At 39.8% G+C, this 22,429-nt stretch overlaps 1 protein-coding gene across 1 annotated transcript in view; it reads left to right on the plus strand.

Annotated features, from left to right (window-relative positions):
* Positions 1-22,429, plus strand: part of LOC104509686 (inactive N-acetylated-alpha-linked acidic dipeptidase-like protein 2) — a gene marked incomplete at its 5' end in the record, with an annotated part of 109,742 nt that overhangs the window by 83,232 nt on the left and 4,081 nt on the right. Inside the window, 2 exons of the mRNA XM_010151715.1 lie at positions 804-897; positions 8,878-9,076. Of these exons, the coding sequence (XP_010150017.1) occupies positions 804-897; positions 8,878-9,076 (293 nt within the window). The remainder of the gene's footprint in view (positions 1-803; positions 898-8,877; positions 9,077-22,429) is intronic.

The raw sequence follows: 22,429 nt of genomic DNA on the forward strand, positions 1-22,429 counted from the left end.
GGCAGCCTGGAGACTGAAATCCTCTGTTTAATCACAGGCTAGGTATAGTTCAGCAGCGAGACATATTCCTATACACAGCCCCTGTAGCATGTCTAAGCCTTGAGCTGGAGAGCCTGTCGTCTGTAATGCAAGACAGCACTCAGGCCAGTCAGCCCCTGGCCTCATCTCTGCACCTGCTGAAAAGAAGTACTCATGCCATTCAGCACCGTGACAGGTGCTAATGTCTAGTCTGGAGCAGCCTGAGAATTCTCTCTCACTCATTTGGGAATTCCTTTCTGTAAGCTGCTGAGTGCTCTATCCAGTTGGGAAGCCGTACGTCTGCGCGCATCAAGGTGTCACGAAGCTCTTCAAAAGGCAGTGGGGTTTCAGGTCAGCTTGCGTGTAGCCGTGGGCTGGATCTGAAGCTCATTATTTTTTGTGATGTTTGGGCTTTGTTTTACTTCTGTAAACTCTCAAAATCCGATAAGTGAAACAATAAACCTCATTACCGGTTTTAGAACGCTGAGCTGTTTTCTTTGGAAACAAAGCAAAACTCAGCCCCCTCAGAGACTCCTGCAGTATCCGAGGTCCCCAGAAAGGTACTGTGCAGCATTCTTGTGTGTGACGATAAATTGTAATCTCTTAACATTTCTCATGTTGTATTAGGTCATATTCCTCTTCACAAAGATGTGTTTGTGGAGTTTTATTCACTTTTCCCAGAAAATCCAATGTAATGAAAGCATGTGCTATTCCAAAAGAAGTGCTGGCTATTAAATCTGCTAGAAATTACTTGACTGTTTTGTGGGTTTTTTTGTATTTTTCAGCTAACAGGACATGTGACTTTGCAAATTGCCATTGAACCAGTTTTGCCGTTTAATGCCCTCGACATCGCATTAGAAGTTCAGAACAGTCTTAAAGGTAACTCTTGTCAGAGGAATATTGTTCTCTATTCATACAGAGAAAAAAATGGTCATCTACTCATCTACTACAGATTTTTAATTTCTGCTTGAATGATAGCCAGTGATTTTGCTAGTTAAACAGTGTCATCATATCATGCTAAATAAAATACAGGTTTTGTTGCTAAATTAAGCCATAAAATGTTTATATTTCTTCTGATGTTGTTATCTCACTTAAGCAGTAATTAGTATTAAAATGTCGTAATTACAGCCAAAGATGACAACCTCCGTGACTGAACTTGGTTGTAATTCCCTTCAAGGTTTTGTTCAGTGCAAGCAAGAGAGGGCTTCTAATCCCGTTCCCACCGACTCCGTAATTTTCACAGTCGTTTTCCTTGTTTGGTTATTCTGCTAACTCACCTTGTTGGCAGCGCATGCTAACTTTTCTCTTTTTTCAAGCGTGACAAACCACGGTAATTTACCAATAATGTATTACTTGATTTAATTAAGCACTGAGACCCTGCAAGCTCTGTATTTCAAACTGGTCTTGGTGTGTTTGGGATGGTGGGTTGAGGTTAGGGAGAAAGGTAAACTGAAGGGACTGGTAACTGGGAAATGATGCAGATACACTTCTCATAGGCTCTGGATTTGCTCGGTGTGGGATGATTGCCTTGATGTGAGACCACTCCATCAAGGCTATGGAGCCGTTTAAAATACTCCTTTGTTGGCTTCTCATTTCTAGCTCTTTCTGTTGTCTTCTGGCCTTTTAGGGCTTGGTAAAAGTACAAGCATTCTGCACTCTTTTTGGCCCATGCTGACAACAGAACCCAGTTAAGCCAATAGCCCTTGCCTTGAGCTGTTTAAGGTAACACAGTTAAAGGGTGCAGTTGTGCATTTCCTTTGTCTCTGGAGGCTGTTCTATTTTTCTTTTTTCTCTACAGTTGGTAGAAAAATATTGATATGTTATAAGGAACTAACCCCGTTGTATGTTACCAAGATGTTCTCTGCTACTGTCCAGACTACAAAAGAAAAATAAACCTCCTCCTTATCAATTATGAAAAGACTATCTATCTTCACTACAGTCCTGAGGACTAAGGAGGGAGCGGAAATCTGTGTTCTAACCCAGTGTCAGGCATTATAAGCTCTCTCCTTTAGAATCTTCTGTCTTCTTCCTCCCATTCCGTCCCTTTTCCCTTACCATTTCCTTGTATTTTAGTGTATTCCGATGAGATCCAACTCTCCTTCCTTTTCAAAGTGTCTAGTTGTAACTAGGCTGGATGTGGAGAGTGCACAAGAAGCTTAGTCCTTGAAGATTAAATATTTTGGTAATTTAGCTGCCAAACTCTTAACATAAAATTCCTTCAATGTGTACAAATGGACATATTTCTGAAGTTGGTATTCTGGTCAGAAGTCAGTGAATTTAAAAGGAATGGTTAAAGATATACCTCTGTCAGAATACCTGTGAAATTTGAAAGACTGCCTCAAAGGATGCTCTTTTTTGGACCTTGCAGTGGAAAAATGTGGTAAAACCATGTTGTTATTTCCTCATCTCCATTTGTGTCTCTGATACAGATTGCATGTAGTGTGCCCAGACCTTTCAAAAATACTTTTTCTCTCCATACATTTATGGAACTCTCAAGCTGATCTGTTAAATAAAAATGTAAGTTCTATAAAATCACACCAAAACGTTACATAGAGTTTATTAGAATGTGAGATCTTATCTCAAACTTAGAGATTTTTTTGCAGTCTTGAGATGTTGCCCCTGCATTTCACTCACTCCCTACAGTATAAAGTATCACTTTTCTGTAATACACATTCATAGAAGTATGATACCTTTTCTTTAATCTTCGCCATCCATCATTGTCAAGACCTAGGAGTCAGTAGGCTAGCATTGGTCGGGAATCACTGAGCATCCAAAAGGTAAGTAATTTTAGCTCTGTTGTGCCATATAAACATTGGTTTAGTTCAACCTAAGCACAGCAGGGAATGATCATCAAATACAAAGTGTGGCTCAGCTGGTATTCCTTCAACTGAGCATGAGAAGTCTGCTCTTGTTCTCCCTTTTTTCTTTATTTTGAGCAACAGGAAATGTTGATTTAAACTGACTTTTTTCCTCTAACGTCAGTTAAATCACTTATCTCCACCACTTCAGGGGAGGGAAAATTATTTTCTAGGCTGTAGGGCCAGCAGGATAAATCTTCTTCCAGCTGTTCACTTTGGAGGTTTGTTTAATGACTTTTCTCAAGACTTTCATGTCTCATCTATCTCTGACTTGTGTCAAATAACAGTTTATTTTCATTTTGGAAGCCAATAAAACAATGGTCTTTTTTCTGGTTACTTCGATGAGAAGTTGTACTTTTTAACATGACTCATGGATTTCTTTGTTCTTCAAAAGATTTTGTGTTGTCTGAGATTGCCTGTTCAAAGTTGCATTGTCTTAGTAAATAATTTCCTTTTCCAACTCCATGCAAACTGTAGATGTAGAAAAGGTGAAGGGAAATGTTCACGACGTGCTAGGGGATGTGTTCATTGAGCTTGATTTTGTGCCTCTGTGATGTGGCTCAACCAGTCACTTAAACACAGGTTTTATTGCCTGTTGGACATTCTTGCAGTTAAATCATATGTGTAAACACTTGAGCCACAGTTTTGCAGTCTCCTGGATGTCCTCCCAAAAGGCTGTGTGTCTTAGTATTTGTCAATATAGCATTTGTTGATGTTTCCAAAGGATTTAATTCTGTAATGTGGTGGGTATCTGTGCTGTTAGCTCTCTTAAATTCAATAGGGTGTTACTCAGCACTTTATAAACATTTCTTACATTCAGGATAGGCTGGCTGGCAGGTTATAGGGAAATGTCATCCACAACATGTTCACATCTGGCTTGAGGCACGTTCCTCAGAAAGGTGGGGAAATGGCTGTTAAGCGACATGTGTTCTCCTGGCCTGCACACACCTGAACTCTTGGAAACAAACTACCGCTTTTGGGTTTTCCTGAAAAAGAAGGGTTGTGACTGGAGAGACATTTCTTGTGCATCTGCTGATGGTCTGATGTTTAACAGGAACCCTCATGATCATAAATGATACAAGATGGGTTCCAAGACCAAAATCCAGGACCCTGGGGCTATTCAGGCTGTTATCTCTCTGATCACAGATGTGATATTTTAGAGAAATTCATAAATAGCTGACAATTTAAAATATTCTCATTAACTGCCCATTGCAGTGCAGGGTTTGTGCCTTTCATGCTATGAAAACCCAATTTGTCTTTGGCGGTAGGGCACAGACCAGATTTCACATCTGGTGTGTGAATGATAGAAATGGTTCTCTTAAGCACTTCTGTGGCAGCATTTTGTGTGTATATGCAAGTTCAAATGTGTAAGTATTTCTATGTAAGTATTCAGTACGTATCTTGCACTGTATTTGAGCCTCTTAGAAACTTAGTATATATTACAGTAAGCTCCAGTGACTGACGATGGAAGTGTTAGTGTCTCGTTAGGGCCTTTCTCTACCTTTGCACCTGACTGACTGGCAGTACAAGTTCAGTCACACCATTCACCAAAATAAAGACAACCATGGCTGACGCTCGCCATGTGCTTAGGTGCTGTTGGCTCTCGAGGTTGATGTTGTTTCGTTATTGCAAGTTGACGAAGACTCGCGCAGATCTGTTGCCCCAGCCATAGGTTGTGGCTGAGGAGCACTGGGCACACATGCTCAGATTCCCTGGTTGTGTCTTTCATCACAGGCTGCTGCAGCTGGCAGGCACATCAGATCAGCTCTAAACCATCAACCAGGTACTGGCTGAGAGCGGCCTATGGAAACAAATTAAGTGGGGCTAAGATTTTCTGGTGTTCCCTGTATAGGGAGGGCAAAAGCTGTGATTTAAAGCTCTTTGGCTGACGTGGTGTGAGTTGTGTGTTACTTCCTATCAGTTAGGCCCTTTCTTCTCCCCAGAATGGATGTTTTACAGATGTTACAGCAGCTGAAGTACTTGGGGTGATAATGGTAGGCAGCGCTAGCCGAAGTTTAAAAATCATCTGTTTTATGATAAGCTGTTTCCAGGAAAGTCTGCATGACTTTCCACAGCCCTGGTTCAACCCATACATTTCAAAACATCAGTCTAAACTCTCCGTCCTTAGAAAAATCAATACAGAAACATATATCTGTCATTTTCTTGATGGCTGCACACTCATTGCCTACAGCTATCTGCTAGTCTTCAGCTTGGCATCATTTTACCTGCTTGACCATATTTCCCTGATGATTTAGGGTGCTTTTCACAGTTACTTTCTCCATCTGTCTTTAATGTTCAGAAAGTTTCCTTCTTTACTGTTCCCACCCATTATTCCTGACTGCTACAGAGGTGAAAAATGCAACAGTTAGTTATCTGTATATATGATAGAAATACCTTCTGTGCAATGAGACATTGACATCTTGTCTTCAAAATCCTTTCAAGGATGTTATTTATTACTACTGGCAAACCGTTCAACGGCCTTTAAAAAAAATCACAGAAAAATACCTTTTCCATGGACAAAACACTTGGTACTGAAAGGGAGAGATGAGTATCTATTCTCTATCAGTAGGCCATATCTGTTTCAGCACCTCTCTTCCAAGTCATTGATGACCTCCTCTGCGCTGACATGCACAGTGATGTGTTACAACATGACTTTTTAACAGTAGCCTCTTTGAACAGACTTGTAGCAACACCCGTTCAGTTGGCCTGGGCAGCAGCAGTGATGGCAGCACAACTGAAGCTGATGGCAGCATATTCTTTGCACTGAGGATGTCTGTTTATTTGTGTTTCTGACCCCTTTAGGGTACTTTCTACAAAGCTTTCCCTTACAGATTTTCCACTGCTAGGCCTGATCATCCAGTTTTGCACAGCATGAAAAACCTTCCTGGTGAATACAACAGCACACCATAGCTGATCGTGAATGCGCACACTAATCCAAACCTCCAGCGCTTTCCCCTCTCTCTTACACGCAAACCCATGTTCACATGCATGGAGAGCAGGCGTCATGCCTTAAACTGCTGATTCGTCTGTGTTCATTCTCCCGTAGGTGCTTGAGGCAAGTGTGTTCATACCAGAGGGCACAAACAGTTAAAAATGTTAAATCTCTAGCAGTACTTTTCATAAGAGCCATCAGTCACAGAGGGAAAGGATATTATATTCAGAGTCTGTAAAAATAAATATCTGTTTGGTGTAACCTGTTTCTGCATAAAATCCAGTTATGTTTAGCAAGTGAAATGAAATTCAACAGTATAATTCTCTGATCAAGAGTATACGTACTCTTGAGTCACTTTCCTGTACTTAGAATTTTATTTACTGTTAATATTATTCATTATTTATTGTTAATAAAATTAATTATTGTTAATATTATTATTATTAATTTTATTTAACTAAACAACCAGCTTAGATGATTCATCATGAATCATACTGGAGACAAAAGGACAGAGCATACAAAACCTAATAATGTGGCGTTGTTTTCTCTTGAGTGAAGTAACACTTGCAGTTTTTTGTTTTGTTTTGTTTTTTAATTTTCTCTGTAAAAGCATTACAAGATGTTTAATACATTATTAGTTAATACATCCTTCTCTTTGAGAATCATTTGCCCTTCCACTCCCAGCTTCACAACTTGAGAAAAGCATAAATCAGTTTCCTTTGGCAGTGAAGTTCAGCGGGTTGTGGTAAAAACCAGTGATAACCTTAAAGCGATGTCCCAAGTTCTCTGTGGTAACACTAGCGATGGACACTTAGAGATTTTGTGCTGAAGTATTAAAAAAGGGCTTTGGTGTTTGTTTCATAATGAGTACTGGTTCAGAGCGTGATGTAAACAGTGCTTTTTACTCATGAATGTAAAGTAAAATGTGGTTGGTTTAGGGGCAAAATGCATGCTGTGGAGGAGAAGGGAGAACATTTATAGGAATTTTATGTTTAAAAGGGTGGTCTGGTTGGCTTTATTTCCAAATATAGAATTGTGTATTTTCCCTTTATCTCACCTCCCCTGTTGAAAAGGTATAGCTAGCATTTACAATTGTGGATATAATGGTCAGAATAAACATTATAAGTATGTGTTACTTAGAATATGAAGTGCTTTGTTGAAAACAAAGGATTCTTTCTAACGGGCTGAACACAAACCTTTCCATACCTTACTCTGGGACTTGGGTCAATATGCACAGTGCTTGGATTACATGCAGCGATATCACGAGTTCTTCAGCTCCACAGGATTTGAAAATTGAGGATATTGATATTTTGCAAAATATCCAAAATGTTTGGAGACTATTTTTCTGAGGCGGCAACATAACTTAATCAGACTTTAAATTACTCCAGACTTAATCAGAAAGATACCAGTCCTGTACATCAGGGTACTACAGTGCTTGTTATCCATTCATATTAAGGAAAGGTGGATTGGTCAAGAGCCATTGACACAGCAACCTTGTTCCAAACTGAGACAGACATAAACCGTCTTCTCTCACTCCAGTTCCCACAGGGAGCTTCTGTTCATTGTTGAAATTCATCTTGATAGCTGAGGAAATGTGACAGTTTCTCTTACACCAGCATCATCTGTCTCTCCATGCATTTTGGATCATTTCATGTTTTGCTGGATTGGAATGCGTTAGTCAGCTGAATGACAGGAGTGCGTGAGGATCTATGAACTCCTCTCCCTTTGCTGAAATGTATCCAATAGCAAATCTCTTTTTCCGTACAGAAGGGAGAACTTGTCATGTTCAGACATTTCCTTGAATCTTCTTAGTTGTTCCTACGTGCTTTTTCCATTGTTTTATGCTCACCTTTCAGACTCCATTCGTAAATAGTTTGAGAAATGGGTTGATGTTCTCCATTTGCTATTTCCGATCTCTCCATATATCTGTTAGACAGGGGACCTTAGTATTCATTTAACTTGTGTCTTTAACCACTTTGGATTAATCATCTCAGTCACTGAGATCCTGCCCTCACCAAGGTCTCTACGTTCAGCTGAAGGTGGACAGCTTCTGAAGCTGAATGGTCTTGATTAAATCCTCATGTGCAAGCTTGGAGGATAGTTGATTTCCTTGCCCCTAATAGGCGAAGTGAATCACGGCATTAGGGATCATTTCTGCATCCTGGAAATGTTTTTGCTGCTGATGTTGCTTTTGACTTCATGGTAGGTTCAGGCTCTGCTTTCTCTCTCCATGCACATGTAAAAATCAACGGCCTGTGCCCGCAGTGGGAATGGAGGGCAAGCTCCTCGCCTGCACTGCGGGTGGGAATAGACCGCACATTCACAGTGCCACAATTCACACGTCACATTATTCTTTCTGCACTGCAAACAGAGGAATACCAAAATTGTTGTGTGCTCCAAAGTGCTGTGGGCTTTTATTCTTCTGGTGTCTGTATAGGATTACAAAGTAAGTAACGGTTGACCCTCCAAGTTTAAAAAGTTTTGAAGATACTGGTTGGATTAGAATATACATTTAGATATCAATTAAAGTGTTAGTTAGTTCATTGGCATATGATTTAAGTGATTAAGAGGAACAATTTGACATCCCCACTACAACTGTTGTTAACCTCTAGGTTTCTAAGATGTTGAACAAAATTCAATTAAACTCTGCCTATTACGATTTTCTGTGCAGCAGTCATTATGGAATCCAAGCACAAGCTGTCAGATGTAGAGAGCAGTAGCATCAAATGGCATTGAATAGCTTCTGTCTCAGAAAGGAATGTTGTAGTTACTGATTTATAACAGTTACTTCCTGCATGCCTGTTTTTCCGATGGTAGATTTCAAGCTATACCCCCAAATCATTCCTCACAGCTTGTTAGACCTTAAAATACCACAGCCCAAATTGATCTTCTTTGAAAAATAGATCAGACCTTATGCACAATGATCGATGGCTTTCCTTCTTCCATTGCATAATCCTCACAAGGGAAAGGAGGCTCAGGTTTTAATTGGACTATTAATTTTGACTTGTAAAGAAGAGTAATAAGTGATGTTCTCTGAATCACCAGCAACTGTCTTGCTCTTACTGTTCCTAGGTGATGAAGTGGACGTTCCTCAGTTGCTTGCAGTGGCATCACGTCTGAGGGACACAGCAGAATTATTCCAGTCAGACGAGATGCGCCCAGCTAATGACCCCAAGGAGCGAGCTCCAGTCAGGGTCAGGATGCTCAATGACGTGCTACAAAGCTTGGAGAAAAGCTTCCTGGTTCATCGAGCTCCTCCAGGACTGTACAGGTATGGTGTTCAGCACGTTCTTCATTGGAGCCTAAATAGCAGTCTTGCATTGCTTGGTTTGCAAAACTGTCATGCTCTTTAAAAAACAGAAATCTTGGTGGGTATCCAAGATTAAAGCTATTTTCTCCTATCTCATCCTTTCTGCAGAAAGCATTAATTCCTTACAATACAAGGAGTCGTTAGAATGCAGCACTGTAGCGTTTCTGTCATGACATCACTGCTAACAAGATGCACGGTGTGATGGCAGCGCAGGCAGCATGACAGATACTTGTGTTAGACGGTACAGTAAGCTGGCAGGAGAAGAAAACAGTTTGAAGTCTAATACTGCTTGACAAGCTCCACCTATATTTTATTTAAAACTTTTTACAGTTCATTGAAAATTCAGGATTATACAAGATATTGTGTAGCATTATTTAACATATTTAATTATATAGCAGTGTTCTTGGGTGCATTTCAACCAGTCAGAGGCGGTTCAGTAGAGTGAATGAGAGGGCCTCAGTCAGTCACCATTCATAACATCTTGTCTCTGCTCAGAATTACTCTCCAGTATGTGTTCAGCTGCACTACCCAGGTTGATTTTACAATGCCATAATCATTCCATCTTTCACTTTCTAAGAAAGAAGTCCACAGATCTGTATCTGTCACCACATATTCCTCTGCAAAAAGAACTTGTGGCAATCAGCGTGCTTAAAAAAAGTTGGAAAAGCAAGAATCAGCCTAGCGTGCCGTGAGCAATGCCTGACCCTCTGGCTGCTCAGGAGAAGTAATAAAGCATGTGCATGTGCAAACTGTCTGAAGCACTGTACTGCAGCCCATCAACGCGGAGTCTCATGGCTGTACCCCAAGGGTATGTTTTGAATGCCCTGGGCTATGGAGTGGGGGCATATGTGGGCTGTTTGACTTCACCAGTCCTGCTGGGATTATTTTGAAGGATTCTGCGGCTCGAGGTAGCCGATGGCTCATCCATACTGCCCATTAAGAGGCTTCCTCCAGTAAAACTGTCCCCGAAGCCATACCCCAGGTTCACCTTAGGGAAAACTGGTTGGCGTTCTCAAACCAGAGAGCTTGGAGGTGAGCTGACGTACATACACAGGGGACAGACAGGGGCCAGGACACAGGAATTAATGAGGCATCTATGTTATTTAGGAATATAAATGTACTTGCAACCAGAACTAACTGAAGTAGTACAACAGTATTTCATTGCAGTTGGTGGAAAAGCTGTCAAATCTCTTGTGCAAGTTGTTGTTTCAAGTGGGCACAAAATAGATAGAGTAGGCTTTGGAAGAAAACTGAAAGCTCCAGTGTCAGGAGGAAGAGGTTGTTCCAAGCATTAGGCATGGCATCAAACACCTTCAGTCATCTTTTAACAAAAACGAAAGAGCAGCAAGGTAGTTGTGGTGAACTCCACAGCGTCAGTGAACAAAATCCCTCCACCTGTAACAAAGAAAATATAATAGTGATATATGGGGATGGACTAATTTACTCCATTTCTGCTGTGACTGGGTTTATAATAGAAAGAAAAGAACTAAGATGTGATTAAGTCTAATATTCCAGGTTTAAGCACTTCTTTCTTGTCTGAACTGGTATGGTGTTGCAAGGGAGCCATAAAACTACTTAATACAATGTAATAAGTCTGTGTTGCAGCACAACGGCACATTGTTGAATCTGGCCCGGTTCTTTATTTGTAAGAATAAATTATACCAAAACTGAGGATTCCAATATGAGGAATTTTTCAGGTTTTCTAATATTTGAGTTCTTGCAGTGCTTGCAGTATAAAGTTTGTTGTTCATCAAGATGTAATTGCTAGATATGCATGTATAATATGAATTAGATTTTTCACCTTCCTGCTCTCAGCAGTGCTTTGGCACAGGGCGCGGTATTCACACTGGCAAAATAGAGAGCGTGGAAGTGAAAATTTTATAATGTTTCCCCTCCTGATTTCATTACATTTAATACAGGATTTTACAGTACATGATAAGGTTACTTCAGAGTTTTGAGAAAACCTTGGATTGATTTTACTCTTAATTATTTTACCTGACATCGTCTGGAGTACATAACAGTAAAGTACACCTTGTGTATTATCATTTAGACACTTACTTAAAAAGAATGCCTTCTTTGTACTGTGCCAAGGTGTGTAATTGTAGTGTAGCTCTACCGTTAATGCACACAGAATGAAAGATAGTGATAGATTTCTGATTTCCTTTCCTGCCACTAAGAATATGCAATACTGTATTTTCTGTTCAAGAAAAGCATCTAACAATGTCTTTATTTGGATTATTTTTCACTTTTTAGGAATTGAAAGTCCTTCTATTAATTGAGGCAGTTATATGCATTTATTTTGTGTTCTGAAGCTGTATCACAGGAATCACAGAATCACAGAATGGTTTGGGTTGGAAGGAACCCTAAAGACCATCTAGTTCCACCCCCCCTGCCATGGGCAGGGACACCTTCCACTAGACCAGGTTGCTCCAAGCCTCATCCAGCCTGGCCTTGAACACTTCCAGGGATGGGGCATCCACAGCTTCTCTGGGCAACCTGTCCCAGTGCCTCCCCACCCTCTCCCAGAAGAACTACTTCCTGCTATCTAATCTAAACCTCCCCGCTTTCAATTTAACCCAGTTACCCCTTGTCCTGTCACTACAGGCCCTTGTAAAAAGTCCCCCCCAGCTTCCTTGTAGCCCCTTCAGGTACTGGAAGGTGCTATAAGGTCTCCCCGGAGCCTTCTCTTCTCCAGGCTGAACAATCCCAACTCTCTCAGCCTGTGCCCATAGCAGAGGGGCTCCAGCCCTCTGAGCATCTTCGTGGCCTCCTCTGGACTCACTGCAACAGGTCCATGTCCTTCTTATATTGGGGGCCCCAGTGCTGAACACTTGAAGTACTTTAAAAACCTGATCTACTTTTTTTTTTTTTTTTTTTTCTGTTCTTCTAGAACTTTAAGCTTTTCTTTTTGTAATTTGGTAAAGAAAACAAAAAAATCAGTCTCACAGCCAGGACCTTGTATGCTATGTTTCATCCCAGTCAGAAGATTGATGGGCAAGTTATAAACCCCTGAAATAGTGGTTTATAATGGAAATGCTGGCAGCCCCTTAACTATAGCAGTGCAAGCAGTACAGCAATAAATACTATGCTTCATCTGTAAACAGAAATTTAGGATGCAGTTTGCAGCCTTGACCTTCAGGCTCCAACTGTGTTTAGATCATTAAGATTCCATAAATACTGTAATTTACAGCCTTCTGAAGGAAGAATTTGTGTGCACAGTAAAGCACGTATTCTTCATGAAAAAATGATTGCTTCCTGTATACCCATTTGGACTCATATTCTCAACCTCAATCAAAGTACTTGACAAATTTGCTGAAGTTTAGGCATCATTTTTAGGCTTGTGTTTCTCCTAATTCACAGCTCTCTGGATGTGTACTGTGTTTTCTCTTCTAGAACTTGAATTAAAATGAAAGGTGGATTTTTTGCTTTATTGCTGGAGGTGGGTCGTAGCCTACTCGTGCTTGTCCACTACAGAGGAATTTATACATCTTTTCTGTATTGTTTTTTGTATGGTTTGTACACTCATTGCCATAGCTGTAGTCTCCTGCTGTGTACATGTATCTAAAAAATAGGTGCTTCGATTCCAGTCAGTGTCATAGGGCAATATCTTTGCATGAATGCTGCAGTATTCATCTGTAACACGCAGTAAAATTATTCATATTTAACAGGTTTCAAATTACTTTAATTTCTGATGATTCTATTAGGATATCCTGGCTAAATTATGTAATGATGACTGAAATTGGCAGGTTGTTCAATACAAAGTAAACACTGTAGTTTAGATGATTATCCTTCTTGCCTGAACTCCATGACATTGAACTGAAAATTTGACAGTGGCATACTTTCCCCATGATGCTCTATTTCCGACTGAGCTGCCAATACCAAGTACAGCTTTCATCAGGGTTATTTTAGTCTTATCCAGAAATTTAGGCAGAATGAAAAATAACAGGTTGAGAAATATTATCCAGCTTTGCAAAGATTACCCTGGGGCTTGATTTTGGGTTAGGACGAATCTCTGAGTTTTATTGTACCTGAAGAATTTCTGTGATTCCCTGTGGTTACCCAGGGTAGACTACTTTCTGTTTGCAAAATGGATGTTTAAGGACAAAACAGGATATCTACTAGTATTTTTCATTTATCTGCCTTTGCTTCTCATAACATAATCACAATAATGATAATTTTTTGATTTACGTTTTGTCGTTACTTTAATGGAGAAATCAGTAGACATTTGTATATATTTGGTTCTTTCCTCTAGCCACGTGTTGCTTTCCACACCTGTGGTGCTGAACATTTCTCTATATTTCCTGGTGATCAGGTTTTGCAACTACTAGTAGCAACTATAGATCACACTGCAGTGGCACATACAGAGCTAAGTAAGAACTGAGGTTCCATTACTGTAGGCACTGGGCATAGACAGGAAAAAAAAAAAAAAACCAAAACCTAAATATGATGATCTTGGGGAAGCTGTCCTCTCAGTGAGATGGTCAGCCTCAGCAGAGGTGTGAGGTGTTTCTATGAATGCTCATATGTGGTAAGAAAAAACCAAATTCTCACCCTCAATAAAGCACAGGTAGTCGCTTCAGCCATAACCAAACACAGATGGGAGCAAAGACCTGGGGCAGTTTCCCAACCGCGAAAGCAGCTTGTCTGATGAGGTCAAGGAAGTACTCACTGACACCCGCCTGACACTGATTAGCCAAATCTCTACATGGCTCCTAAGGAAGAACAACATTCATTTCTGTAGATGACTGTTTGTAAGTTAGGTCATCGGGCAAATGTGGCCATGCTGAGCCGTGTTTCCTCTTTGTCTTTTTCCTGAACGTCTTTGCCTTTTGTGCGTTAGCTAATCCTTAAAACTCTTACAGTCTGCTGTCATGTTCTGCATGCTTTTCCCTCTACAAAAATACCTACCAAAACACTGACACCAGCGACAGTGTCATGGATGACACGACAGCATGTATCTGCCTGGTGTTTGTAAACATTCAGCTCAAATCTTATGTTTTGCCTGGAATGAGTAAGACCTTTTCCCCCATTCCTTCTATATTTTAATATATTTCTTATATTTTCTCATCACCACAGCCTGTGACAACCTGCCAGCCTAATGTGTCTGTCAAGCCTGTGCGTACACTCCTTAGGTATTCACAGAGAGCCTGTGCCTGTCTGCTGAAGGGTCGGTGGCCTTGGAATAATGGGTAATAATATTGCAAAGAAACGAGGTATCAAGAAAGCTTCATGGTGCATCAGGCAGAGGACACAGTGCAGGGAGATGTCCTCTCTTTCTGAAAGTGTACGCTTTCTTCAGGTCCATGTCTGCAACTCAACCTAATCTTCATATTTGATGGTTGCTGTTGATAATAGGTGGATGCAGTTTCCTAGAATATCCTGAGATGCTCCCACCAAAATTTCCAAATCTGAGTCACTGAAAACAAAGTTTGTGTCTTTGGTCTTCAAAAGCAAAGTCCAAAAAAGGAACACAAGGCCTCAGGCTGTCATTTCTGCTCCAGCTAGGAGGGTTTTATTCTTAATGGACCATTGCTTAAGGATCAGTTAGTCCTGACTGGCAGTTCTTTTAAGAATTTTTTTAAAGGATCAAAGTCAACGTGTGTAAAATCTTTCACTTAAGAGTTTTGTCTGAGCTTGCCAAGTTTACCCTGTCCATTAAGGCTGTCTGCATCTGTCACCACTATTTATGTCATTGTTGGCAGGGCCATTGTGCTGTACATGTAATTGAGTGAATTGAGTAATAAGTAGGTGAAAAGTAAGGATTTTGAAAGCAATCTGTGTTTCCAAGAAACACCTCCTCCGGCAGTTTTTATTGCTTATTTGTGCAAGTTCGGCTTCTCCCTTTTGCTTCTTTTTATCATGGATACCCAGGTGTGACATTAACACTTCTTTGGGCTAAAAACTTACAACAAATCAGTATGCTGTAAAGCCCTGAATAAATTACTCGTTATAAGCAATGATAGATGGTGCACCCTGAATTTGCTACAGCGGAATGAAAGAACAATCAAAATCTGCTTTTAGCACCACAAATTTGCATGGCTGCTAATCTCGTGCCACTGTTTGTTGCTCACTAGAACAAATGTTTGCCTTTCAGATGGAGATCTGTTATATACATTCCTGACATATGGACCCAGTCTGTTGGATTTATTTCTGGTTTGCTGATAAACCACAGCAATTCTCAGGTGTCAAAATATACGTGCCCTAAGACTCTGGTTTCTAGAGATATATTCAGTAGGAAAATTAAAGTCTCACATTACGTCTCCATGTATAAACAAGTTGCCTATTGGATTTACAGAGGACAGGCATTAAAGACACCGATGTCCTGCTAATCTTAAGCAGTGACATGGGTAAACATGTAGTGCAATGTCATCTGGGAAACAAAAACCCTCACCAAGAGTTTCTACAGAGGGCAGTAATTCTGCCCATCAGAATTATAATATAGACTCTATATAATTGTAATATAGATCCCCAAATTCTTCATTTGTGGCTTCAAGTAGAAAATATTCCTCTAAATTTGTTGTAATGGATGAGTCATTTTGACTGGCCTGAACCAAACACATGGAATATTTATTTTTTTCTGCACTGGATTATGTGGAGCAGCGAGTGATTTGATGTGGTGCTGGTGATCCTCAGTGTGGGAAATACTGTAACAATTCATGTTGCACTGGCAGTAGTAGATAATGTTCTGTCTCCTATTATCTGCCATGTGCAGTTTGTAAATACGGTACTGGAATGATGCTGGGGGAGAAGGACAGAATGGTGTGCTGGTTTCAGAATAGCATACCTCAGATTTTGCCAGTCAGTCAGAATAAGTGAATTTTCATATTATAGCACAGCAGTGAATTTCCCTCTGACTTTTCACCCTAGTATCTTGTATCTTTCTAAATTTGCATCTCTTTTTCTTCTATAATTGTTCCACATTTATAAATTGAGTTACGATAAGTGGTATTACCTGTTTCACTTTCTAATCCTTCACTGGTATTTCTTGGCTCTGCAATTCTTGTTCAGCTCCCTTCTCCCTGATACACATTTGTTCAAATACATTTTTTACACCTAAAATGTCTTCCCATTTTCTTCTGCTTTCCTTCAGACTCTGCAGTGTTTGTGCAGTCTGATTGCAGTTTGTGCAAGTGTAAGAGATGTCAAACTCGGGTATTGAGGACAGAAGTGACACACCGTTTCAGTTCACTTTATGAACTACTAATGGCAAAAAAAATCACAGGAAATATTCCAAGGGTGGTTTTTCGTTCTTCCCAAGAACATGGGAAGGCAAAACGCAGTTTCATGACATAGGTGAACTGTGGCAGCTACGCCCTGGGAGAACGGCTGAGATGCTGGCCAGTGCTTGGTAAATCTTTAGTTAATGCTTACTTGGAAGATGATTTTTCTCCCAGACTTTGCTAGCAGCCATTGAATTAAAGGATTAGGTTCTTGGTTTGTATGCCTCTCTAAATAGACGCCACATGTCTGGTGACCAGGATTTATAAAAGTGGTGACAACTGTAAGTCAGTATCCAGAGTTCTTAGAACATAGTCAAAAGTGGGGTTTATTGAAAAACTGAATAGAGCGAGTCACCTCTGCAGGTCACTCCCAATTAGAAAACAATTTGTAAGAATATAATCACAATTCTTAGCTGCCAGGTTATTTTTTGTCTGATCCTAAAACCAGAGACAAATCGGTTAGTCAGTGGCATGCCAAGCAATGATGTGGATTTAACTTGGTTGGTACAAACTAAGATACGCTTCCAATTAAGTCCTGAACACTAGCAGAATCTGGAGTAAAAGCCTTGATACAAGGTGGACCAAAAATACTTTATTCACTGTATTCCTTTTAAGCGTTGCACCCAGCTGGTAGGTGGGGGTATAGCGGGGGTGGGAGGAGAAAAGGAGCCTCCTTCTCTCTTGAGCAGCTACCCACAGCCAGACATAATTAAGATCACTTCCTGTTCACCCAGATGGTGCAGATTACTCAAAATGGGATTTGAGGGGCTGGGAAGAAGAGAGTCATGAATCTGCTCATTCAGCAGAGCAGCATAACGTAGTATTGAAATGAAGCTGAGACTCCGAATAGTACAAGAAGCATTCCCCAGAATACCATTAGCCACCAGTGCAGCTCCCCAGAACAGGCGGAGTTAGGGAAGAACTGTTTAATTCATGATGGACCTCTAGGAACAATATTCTGGCAGTATGAGCACTGGGCAACTTTGGGAAGGGCCCTGGCCTAGTCCTCCCAGCCTACCTGGGTGTGATTAAATGGCACTGTGGTTATTCTTGACCCAGGCCGGATAGATAGAATTTCATCTGCTGGGATATTGACTCTTTCGCATTCATCCGTGTGTGCAGCAACACATTTATTCTAGCACACGTCAGTAGCAATTACTGGTTTGATAATGCTCTTACGAACTCCTGCTATGGTTATTATTTTTCTCATGACTGATAATTGTGCTGAATTCTGCCCTTCCTTAATATTGGGAAGATGCAGTAAAGTGAGTGTAGCTCATACTCAAAACACCTGATCCATCTGAGTGGCAATTGAAATGGTTTTTCCTTTGGAATCACTGGTACATGTAATGATTGTATTTGTTGTCTTGTAAATTTTTACTATTTAAAGAACATTTGCTGCATAAATACTACTGAATTAGCCATCTGCAGAGATGTAATTATGGTTGACTTTAAAGCTTATTTAAACAGGGAACATGAAAATCTTTTCATTACACCTGCAAAAGCAGAAAACCACTATAATTAGGGATTATGTCATGGCTGGAAACCAGCTTTTTCACTTCCCTCATATGAATGATAAACCTGGGTGTACATGTCTTAATTTATTTTTCCTGCATGTACTTCTCATGAATTTCCTTCCATCCTTTTAATTAGATTGACTGGTACACGTGCAGAGTTCTGTCTGCAGTGTGCATCCAGACCCATTATGGTTTTGAGACAGCGAATATTATGATGTATGTTGTACTTTAACACAGCATTGGTGGCCATTAAGTCAAGACTTTATCCAGGATGTATGATTCCTCACGCTTTCCATGAATGTGCAAGGTCTGGACCTTGAAAAGAACCTGGGATTTTGTACAGTGATATTTATTTGAATATGTGGCCTTTATGAGATGTTTTAGCCTGTTTCACAGCGGTTCTGCTCGCTGTAAAAACCCTTTCACAGAAGGCTGTTTGGTGGGCTCAGTGAAGAGCTGTCATGCCAACACCTGACAAATCTTTGATTAGGATACAGTTTCCATTTGTTTTTCCTTGCTGGCAGATGTTACTCAGGGCTGTGCTTATGGTGCTCGGTAGGCCAATAATATTTGGTTACATAGAAAAATAGTTCATGATCTCGCAAAGCTATACTAAGTACTAGACTTTGAATTTATTCAATATGACAGAGACCTACTATTTTATACGGTATTTCATTTTTCTTATAAAGAGTAGGGTCAATAGCATTTTTTAGATCTGAGAAGTACATGGACCCGCATTTTTGGTCGTGACAGGTAAGAACCACTCAGGTATGTTTTAAATATTAGCCAGGATCATTTCCCAAATCAAAAATAAGGGGAATTCATTGGAAGAGCCGTTAATTTGTAACACTCCCCCCACTAACATTTTACCCAAGCCACAGGGCTTAGAAATCGGGAGGTGAGGTTGTGGACAGGAAAATTATCTTAACTGGGATGAAAAGAAGTGTTAATTTTGTGTGTATGCATTGAAGGTAATAAAAATATAACCTTAGGCATTTTTTTAAAGAACATTGTAGGCTGTAATTCATTTTTTATCCATAGTTACATTAATGACCTTTCTGATTTTGGCTGTGACGATAATGGTCTTGCATCTCATGGTATGGAGTTAATTAAGATGATAAACATAGTCAGGATCAGCACTGGAGATCGAGGTCAAGCTAGTTTACTGCATCAAAAACTGGACACTGCTTGCTGCTTTGTTTAGAGATGGTATTCCTCCTTGGGAATCGGATGTTTTACATGATTTCTAAATAAAAATCCATATGAAGCCTTCAGAGCATCAGCTGTGAGCCATTTGGAAATAATTTTATTAACTCACTTCCCTCAAATCCTTCAAAATAGTAGCACATCTGCTTTGAATTTGAGTATTTCAGACTGAGACATCCTTAAAAGAAAAATAGTTTCCTCCAAATTATTCAGCATAAGCATATGTTTCTTTCATTTGAAAAGCCAGCGTAGCATAAATCAGTCAAAGAACAGCATGCTTGCATTTGTTACCAACAGCTACATTATTTGTAATTTAACAAAGTATATTTCATACCAGTTGCTGCCAGCAAATAACATTTTAGAATATAGTTATATTAATTTTATTTAATGCATCATCACTCTTAACTGTAGATGCAAGTCCTTGTTCGAAGAAATTAGAGAAAAAATATTGAAGGAATTTCATGGAATTTCTTGCGTCTCTCTGGGGTATGCATCATTCTCTCACCAGCTGCATATAGGGTTTGAAAGCACAGAGCCTGATGGTGTGTTTTGTGGCTTCTTCAGGAATTTCTAGATAAAGTTGCTTAATTAATTTCTATAAAACCCTAGAGAAAATCATGCCTAATTAATTAGAGGAATGCTCTTTAGCAATGATAAATAATCGCTTGCAACCTATGAAGAACAAATGCATCCTAGTTTTGCTTTTTCTTTCCCTTTCTGTTCATTCTATAATTGAAGCTGTAGAATTGATTCTTCTTACTTACTGATCTTTCTTACTCCAAAGAAAGAAAGAAATAGGTTTCCTAAACTCAGCAGATTTTAAACAGGGGAAAACTCTGAGAGCAAGGTATGTTGTTGATGTTCAGCCCTTGCAAACAGGTATTTTACTGGAGCCTGATTTTACTCAAACTCAGTCTGTAAACTCGTCAGACTTTCAGAACATCAGTCCTCTTATAATTAGCAACTTGCATCAAGCTTCCAGCTTCTATTTGTTCTTGGTTATTTTATGTTATACTAGAAGCTGTTTTGCTGTCTTAAGCCACAGAAGTCCAAAAAAAAAAAGGAAAAAAAAAAGGAAGAAATTAAGTAATTATTGTTTATTTAATGAAAGTGCAAAAGTTTAGCTACAGGTTGTCATAGATACAGTATCCCGTTTGAACTATTTTCCAAGTCATCACAGAGCTCTGTCCTATTATCAGAAAAGCAAGATTAACATTCACTTAGCTTTATTTTATGTCAGTCTTTTCTGTTGACAGTAATTATTCCACTACCAAAGGAATCGTTTTCTTATATGTTTCAGAACAGAAGCAAAAGTGAATGTTTTCTGTGAATGTTCAGTTTTGGTCAAAAAACAAATCCCCAGACAACCTTTACTAGGCTTGATTACTTTAATAGTTCTTTAACTTTCTCTTTAGGGTTCTGAACGCTCCTACGTACAAATCAAAATCTGGTAGATGGCACTGTAACAATCCCCATGTAGCTGTAAATGTGGGAAGGTCTGTAGGTAGGGGTAGGATGGGTGTTTATAGCACCGGGTCTGATAGGGTCACCTGTTTTGGTGAAGATTGTCAGGGGGCGATGAGGGCAGCTGCTTCTTAAAGGATGGGGAGCCAGGCGTGATGCCATGGCCAGCAGGGCAGTGGCTGCTCCAACATGTATCAGTGCCCTCAAGGCCTTGAGAAAGATCTAAGGCTGGCAAGGTGCATCAAGCTAAAACTCAGCTGGTTAGGCTTTAGCCATAATCCTGTAAGAGATTGGTGTGGTTTATGACAATGCGTTCATCACCTCTAAAAAAGTACTGTAATCAAGATAACTAGGGAAATAAAAGATAATGTATCTTGTAACCAACTATCATTCCAGTTTGGCTCGTCTTTTTCCTTTGTTTGTTTGGCAAGCAATCAAGGCAAACCAAGCCTCAAGACACTTCACAGAGCTGCCAAAATCAGGATTTATTTTTTTAACAAGCCCTATTCTAAATTGGCCTCTCAGAAATGAATTCACACTTGGAATAATTACCTCCTTATAGTCCCATGTCCCAACAGGATTTTGTTAAATGCAGACTTACTGTAACCTCCGTTTGCTATAATTGACTCAATTAGAGATGTCCTAGCTCCTGTCTCTTATGCAAGATAAATTTCTCTCTGGCAGGGACAGAATTTATCTGGTTTACCACTGTCGCATAACGATGCCTTTCAAATGCCTTTCAGTTGGTTAGACCTTATTTAGGTTTGATGTCTACATTACCTGTAGCTTATCAACCGCTGGTACCATGCAAATACATCTCTTTCTGGCAGAAACCTTTGAGTTTGTGTGATTTAAATATATCACTTTCTGTAATAATATGCTAGTAGAACAATTTGCAGTCCTATAAATGAAAGCTGTAAATGAAGGCAGTTGATGGCTCTTAAAATAGGATAGGATGCATAGCGAGGAAAAGTTAGGAACAGCACAGCTTTTATTTGGATCCTTAAATATGACATGCTGAGTTTCTGGGGACTTAGGACAGCCAAGCTAAGTGGCCTTAAAAGGTTGGCTGCCATATCCCCATCTTCACTGTTCGATCCCATGGGCCCAGGGCCAGTGACTTCCACCATTCGATCCAGCAAGGAATGAGCATTGTAGAAAAAGTTCTTCCTCTGGAACATACAATGACAGTTCACCACTGCATAAAATATGTTCTGATAAAAGTTAGTCTTACATGGCTAGCAACTATAATTTCATAATTATAAACCTTCTGCCACAACAGTGCTGTAAAATAAAATCGGTAAGATAAAATAACTGTGTGTGGGTGTCAAAAAAGTTTTAAAGACAGAAAGAGAGGAAATGAGAAGCTCTGTTGGAGATAAAAAGGATAAGGGAAGGTTTTCTGTACCTTCATCATAACATTTTCTGAGGTACAAAGTAGTGTAAGTAAACTAGCATAAATCAGTTAGTGCAGTTTCTAGGGAAGAAGGATTTGTAATATTTTTATGTCCTACAATAAATAAACACCCTGTGGAACTGGAAGTCCCAACATGTAAAAATTATTATTAGAATGCATTTCTTGATTTGCCAAGTTAATAAGATTTTATGTTTTACAAACCTGAATGAAAACAAACTCCTGGATGTAAGAAAAGCGTCTTCAAAACTGAACATTATCAAGAGAAAGGGAAAAGCAGAGAATCCCTGTTCTGGAGCGTGTTTTTTTTCTTGGAGAATACAAGAAAAAGTAATTTGGGGATTTATAAAATTGAATTTGCGGGGATGTTGAAGCACTTCTAGTCACAGCCCATTGTGTTATAACTGGAATAGACAGAGGCTGCTCATAGCATTTATCTGTAAACAATTCTAATATAATTCCACAGAGAAAACCTGCTCTCGTTTCATGTGGG

Source organism: Eurypyga helias, unplaced genomic scaffold (genome assembly GCF_000690775.1).
Source record: "Eurypyga helias isolate BGI_N326 unplaced genomic scaffold, ASM69077v1 scaffold2645, whole genome shotgun sequence".
NCBI classification, from domain to species: Eukaryota; Metazoa; Chordata; class Aves; order Eurypygiformes; family Eurypygidae; genus Eurypyga; species Eurypyga helias.